Raw genomic sequence first — 6,828 nt, 5'->3', positions numbered from 1 at the left:
ATTTAAATCACGGGCTTTTTGTTGAGAGGTGAGGGTTTTGAGATTTTTTCTTCATTAACCTGTAATAAAAGATGAAAACAATTATTAGTAGTGTATTTATTCATATATAATAGATAATGAGGGTATAAAATTATAATAAAATATGATTATCATAAACTTTTGAAGGTGTTTCTATAATTTTTAAGATATTGAGGGTGTTAATTAAAAATTTTAAATTTAAATGTCAAAAATTTTAGGTGTATTATGGTAATCTCTTGAATTCCTCTGTGTTGTTTGTAAGTTTTAAAATTTTAGAATTTTAATGTGCTTGTCTGTAATTTAAACTTTTGAGGGTGTTTCTATAATTTTTGAGACATTGAGGTGTTAACTGTAAATTTTAAATTCTTTGCAAACTGATGTTAATTTTTTAATTTCATGTTTTTTTTATTTTAAGTTTTGAGACATTGGGATGATTTTTATAATTTTGAACTTTTCAGGGTCTTTTCTGTAATTTTAAAACTTTTTATGGTTTTTTACAATACTTCATGTATTATAATATGTTATCTACTTGTAATTTCTTTATCTTAACAAACTAATATCATTTTTATGTTTTATATATTTTATTAATATTAGTTTTTTTAAATTGTTAAGCTAAACATGGTTCACATAGTATTAGGATAAGATATGATTATGATTAGGATAGATTAAGATATAAATAAAATATTCAAAATAGTGAAGGGTAATATTGACCATTGAAAATTAGAATTTGATTATAGATAAGGTAGTTCAAACTATAAAGGGGTATATTTGTCTAAAAAAGATTTTCCGAACTCGTGCTTTTAAAGGGAGTATGATAATAAAATTTTTACATGCCACTACAAGTAATCTACTATTTAACGTTATACTATTATTAATATAATATAATATTATTCATATAATATAATATTATTCATATAATATAATATTATTAATAATGTTAATATTATGTTATTACTAGTATGTTATTAATAATTTAATATGTTATAAATATTTAATCTAATATAATATTTTATAGTTTTTAATATGTTAGAGTTCTTTAATAGTACTTTAATAATATATTAGTATTTATGATATTAATAAATATTATTATATTATGAATATATTATTTTTACATTAACATTTGTTGGAAATAAATTAGAAATAAATTATTTTATTATTACAAATTATTTTACTTTATAATAAATTATATTATTTATTACATAATACTTAATATTTTATATATTAATATATAATTAACTACACAATATGTTATTATAATAATATTATTTTATTGTTATGTTATTGTTAAATATGTTACTATTATATAATATTTTATAATTATTAATTTATTATAATTTATTTATTAAAAACTTATTAATATTATAGTAATTATACTATTATGTAGTATATTATTATATTATTATTATATTATTATTTATTATCATTAACTTTTTTATTATTTTTTTCTTAGGTTATTTATATTTTATTATTATTTATTTATTATATAATACATCATTAACATATTAAATATTGGTATTTAATATGTTATTATATTAATATATAAGATATTTTATTTATTATAGTTTATAACATTTAATAAATATTACTAATATATTAAATTAACTATAATACATTATAGTATAATATAATAAGCATGTTGATAATAACTCTATATTAATTACATTTAGTATATTATGTTAGATATTATATTAACATCTTCTCAAACTCAAAACCAAAACACCAAACTTAAAACACCTCAAATATGTTTTGAAATAAGTGTTGTATTTTTTGTTTGAGGATGATTTAGCTCAAAAAAACACCATGGTTTCCAAACGCATGGAGTTTTATTTTTGGCAAAAACACCATGGAAACAACAAAAACACCATTTAAATTGCGTTTGGGAAAAACTATGCTACTATAAACAAAAAAGAGGCTCTTAAATGGATTCTTGTAGACTCAGGGGGGTTGATTTACAAAAGAACCAGTTTAGAAAACTGGACCAGGATCAAAGACCAAAAAGAAGGCCTTAAACGGATTCTTTTGTGGACGAAGGGGGATTGGTTTACAAAAGAATCAGTTTAGAATAAAATTAGGGCAGGATTGATTCTGTCCTAGTTTTCTAAGAGTTGCCAAACATATCTTAAGTATGACCAAATATCTTGCTTAGCAAAAAGAAATTCTAATCTCCTAAAACTATATATGATTCTTCATTTTGATTCTTTTGCCTCGGTGGACATGAGTTAAGACTGGACAAATACAAAGTGTTAAGTGATTTAAGCCGCAAGAGCACAAGAAATTCTCCTTTGATATTTTAATTTCAAAATTTTTTTTATAATGAGGAGATTTATAAAGATTGACACAGTTATATATAGTTAGAGATGTTAGGTTCAATTTTAAAATTTTACAATTTATAACTGCAATTTTAGTTATATGTGTTTGTTTCCAATACTGGATTTTTTGGATTTTTTTTTTGGTCAGGGTTTATTACAATTTAAACCTCATTTTCAGCTCAAAATTGTGACTATTTATTAATGGCAACGAAACAAATAATTGTAAATTACTTAAAGAAAAATAACTTAGGGACCCAAAAACATGGGATCCTACAGGGGACAGGTGAGGTGTCGGCTCCCTATCCCATGATGCACTGTTCATGAACAGTGCATCATAGGACAAGGAGCCGACACCTCACATGTCCCATGTAGGATCCTATGTTTTTGGGTCCCTGTAACACCACCAATTACTTAAAATTGCCTAATTGTGGACAACTGCGGCTATAATCCTTGCGCTTGCAGCAAATAAGAAATGAGAGAGAGAGAGAGAGAGAGAGAGAGAGAGAGAGAGATTAACATTCAAGTAAATTAAGTTTTTTTCCTCATTTCAGAATCATTTATTCTTTTGGTTTTGACATAAAAAGAGACCAGCTCCCAAACATACTTATTATCATCAATCAATCCCACTCAACAGTAATGCCCTCCTCTTTGTTCTTCTGAAGCCACCGAGCAAAGACATTAGCAGTCTGGGTATCAGCTCTGTAATGCTTCTGAGTGAATTCCTCCATTGTTGCCCATGTGAAGTCAGGGTAAGCCCTCGGGTGCTCAGCATTGATGAGTGACTCCGGCGGCCGCAAGATTTTATCCTTCCTCGGGCACAGAAAGAACACCAGTGACTTCCTTGCTGCCGTGCTATTTACCACTGCTCGGTGCATGCAACTCTTGTACCTCTTGTTCGTCAGTGCCTGTTTTACAAATCATTTATGTGGCATCCATTAGCCATCAACTTAAATTTTCATGATCACATAAAGTATATATTCCGGATCTATATTTATCTTATTTCCTAACTTTTTCACTCTAGACGAATCATAAAGTTTGTTAAATAATTAATATTCGCAATTGAAGAAGATTGTTTTGCAACAATGAAGATGACATAAATACAAATCACATTTATCTGGTTGTACAATAAAGATTATTGCTGATGTTTGCCTCAAATACTTAGGCTCGGTCACATGCCTCGGTTTGAATAGATGACAAGTTAATTTCATTGGTTGGAATTTTAATAGGATTAAATTCTATTTGCTTGGAGATACATTTGGAAAGTTAAGTGTTTGGATACCAAAGCGATTTTTTTGTAGTGTTTTTTAAAAAAACACAATGTTAAGGTGTTTCTTTTTCAAAAGTGTTTTGAAAAAATCATTGCTAGTTACTCCTATATAGCGGTGGTGGCGGGCGGGTGGTCGACGGCCGGCCGACGGGCGGGTGGCCGGCCGAGGCACAGTGCGGCGAGCAACTGGCGGCGTGGCCGATGGCGTCGGGCGCGGTGCTGACGGCGGCGGCCGGGTGCTGGTGGCGCCACCGCCGGCGGCGACGTGGTGGCGACGGTGGTGGCGGCGAGCCTGCGTACGACGGGCCAGGTGCAGATGGACGGTCGGCGGCACGGGAGGCGGGCATGCTGGCGGTCACCGCGGCGGCGGCGGTGGCGGCACCCGGCGGCGGCGGCGGTGGCGGTGACCCCGCCGCCGCCGGCGTGGTGGCGGCGGCGCGTAAGTGGGCGTGCGCGCCGACTGCGGCGAGCCAAGCGAGCGGCGGCGGCTTAGATGAAAAAATAGAATCTCAAAACACCTTTTTGGTGTTTTGAGAAAAGTGTTTAATTTTTGGATTTTGTAAAGGGTCAAGTCAAAAAAACGCCCCGGTTGCCAAACGCGTTTCATTGTTTTTTTTGAAAAAAAAACGGAAACGGCAGAAACGTCATGGTTACTTATATTAGGAATCCCATGTGTATTAGAATTCAATCATCAATGTGGACTTCTATATTTACCAGGAGCTACTGTTTGTGGGCCTTAAGTAATTGGTTCGTGAGCTTCAAGTAATTAGTCTTTAGGGACTCTATAAATATGCGTACATGGGCAATCCGAGAGCTATGCCATCAATCTACAACACCAACCATATTAAATCAGAGAATAGTGTTATCCTTTTGAAGCCTTTTAGATATTTTAGCTCTTTTTTGTACCTTCGTTTTAAGAGAGATTGTATTAGACTTTTGTGGTGTATTAAGAATTGAGTGATTGAGAAATATCCATATTGTATTCCTCACAAATTATTAATAAAGTTATTCTTTAAATCAGAGAATAGTGTTATCCTTTTGAAGCCTTTTAGATATTTTAGCTCTTTTTTGTATCTTTGTTTTAAGAGAGATTGTATTAGGCTTTTGTGGTGTATTAGGAATTGAGTGATTGAGAAATATTCACATTGTATTCCTCACAAATTATTAATAAAGTTATTCTCCTCTTTTTCTCGTGGATGTAGACTATAAGCCGAACCACATATACATGTGTATTATTTGTGTTCTTAATATTTTTCTGCACTTTCCTATGATTGACATTAGTTTATTTCTAGGGATTTTATCATAACAAATTGGAACTAGAGCCCTCAGCTATCAATTAGACGAGAACGACAATGAAGTGGGATATTGAGAAATTTAACATTAACATTAGTTTTAGTCTTTGGCAAGTTAGTATGATTGTCGTACTGACACAGAGTGAATTGAAGGGGGCTTTCTTTAGAAAGTCAAAGAAACATGCTACCATGATGGAGGAAGATTATAACAAGTTAGATGATAAAGTTCTTAAGCGATCCAACTATGTTTGACAAAGAGAGTCCTGCAAGAAATTCTCATAGAGAAGACATATGTTGATTTATGGTCTAAGTTGGAGGATTGCATTTGATGAACTGGCTTACTAATTGTCTCATCTTAAAGCAGCGTTTGTACACACTTCGGATGTCAGAAGGTACACCTATCAAATCTTATATTGGCGAATTTAATTATGTGATTACAAATTTGAGCAAGATTGATGTTAAGATCGATGATGAAGATCAAGCCCTATCATTATTATGTTATTTGTAGCCTTCTTACAAGAACTTTAGAGATACTATGATTTATGGTCGAGATTCTATTAGCATTAAAAATGTCAAAGAGAACTTGTTGAATAAGGAGACAATCGATAAAAAGTTAACCACAAGAGAAAGTAGTGATAAAACTGATGGCTTGTTTGTTTGAGGAAGATTGAATGAAATGGGCTTTAGAAGTAATAGGTATAAGTTGAAGCATAGGAGCATGACCTGTGGATATTGCAAGAAGAAAGAGCACTTCAAGGCCCATTGTTACAACTTGAAGAATAGGAAGAAACAAGAAGAGCATGAAGAGAAACTAAATGAGGACTCTGCTGAAGTTGATATTGCTAAAGATGTGAATTATGAGTTATTGATGCTAAATAGGAGCACAGATGATTAAATTTTGGCTTCAAATTGCTCCTATCATATGTGTCCTGGTAGGGATTAGTTCACTGAACTATTGAAGGTAGAGTTGTTCTTTTGGGGAATACCGGCTCATGTAAGAATATTGGAAAAGAGGCAATTCGGATTAAAATGCATGATGAAGTCATCGAGACCTTAATTGATGTTAGGCATGCTCTAGGTTTAAGGAAATATCTCATATCTTTGGGCACTCTTGATAGTCTTGGATGTAATTTTTTAGGTGAAGGTGGAGTTCTTAGAGTTACAAATGACTCACTTTTAGTTATAAAAGGAAAGAAGGTCGACAGCTTGTATATCTTGTAGGGTTCTACTGTTACTAGTTTGGTTGCAGTTGCATCATTGATATCAAGAATAGATACTACTAGATTATGACAAATGAGACTTGGTCATTGTAGGCAATAAAAATTACCTTTAATCCCTATCAGAAAAGTTCAGAACAAGACTACTAAAACCTCGCCCGAAATAGCAAAAAAAGAAAAACACTGATATCTCTCAAACTGGAAGGAATTTAACAAAATAGACAGAAACAAACCAAACCCTTTGGGGTGCGTTTGGTCATCTCTGTCTCGTTGAGATAGTTAATTTTCATATATACTTCGTCTAATTCTGACTTACGGTTTAAAAGTTATGACATGTTCTTCGTAGCATGTTCTGGAGCTCGCCTGAAGAGCAACCCCGCCTGCAAAGGAGTTTAGCTCACCTGAAGGCTTCAAGCTTTAAGCTTACCTGAATGAGGCTGGCTCGCCTGCACAGCCTCGCCTACTAAACTCGCCTGTATATTTTGAAGCTCGCCTGCACAAGGCAAGCTCACCCGACAGCTGGAAGCTCGCATACACGCTTGAAGCTCTCTTGCATGTTTGAAGCTCGCCTGCACAAGGTAAGCTCGCCCGACAGCTAGGAGCTCGCCTGATGATCCCATTGGGCTCACCTAATGCTTGAACTCGCATGATGACTTCTCGAGCTCGCCTAAGGCTTGAAGCTCGCCTGCTTGTAGACTTGAGATCGCCTGTAGGCTTGAGCTAGC

The 6,828-nt window shown here is 33.5% G+C and overlaps 1 protein-coding gene across 1 annotated transcript in view; it reads right to left on the bottom strand.

Annotated features, from left to right (window-relative positions):
- The window catches only part of LOC109833508 (gibberellin 20 oxidase 1-B-like), a 16,816-nt gene continuing 12,862 nt past the window's right edge, over nt 2,875-6,828 (bottom strand). The window contains exon 3 of the mRNA XM_020401200.1: nt 2,875-3,232. Within this exon, the coding sequence (XP_020256789.1) occupies nt 2,945-3,232 (288 nt within the window). The 3' untranslated portion in view covers nt 2,875-2,944. The remainder of the gene's footprint in view (nt 3,233-6,828) is intronic.

The sequence above is a fragment of the Asparagus officinalis genome, chromosome 3 (assembly GCF_001876935.1).
Source record: "Asparagus officinalis chromosome 3, Aspof.V1, whole genome shotgun sequence".
Taxonomy (NCBI): domain Eukaryota; kingdom Viridiplantae; phylum Streptophyta; class Magnoliopsida; order Asparagales; family Asparagaceae; genus Asparagus; species Asparagus officinalis.
This window is presented reverse-complemented; position numbering and strand designations above follow the sequence as displayed.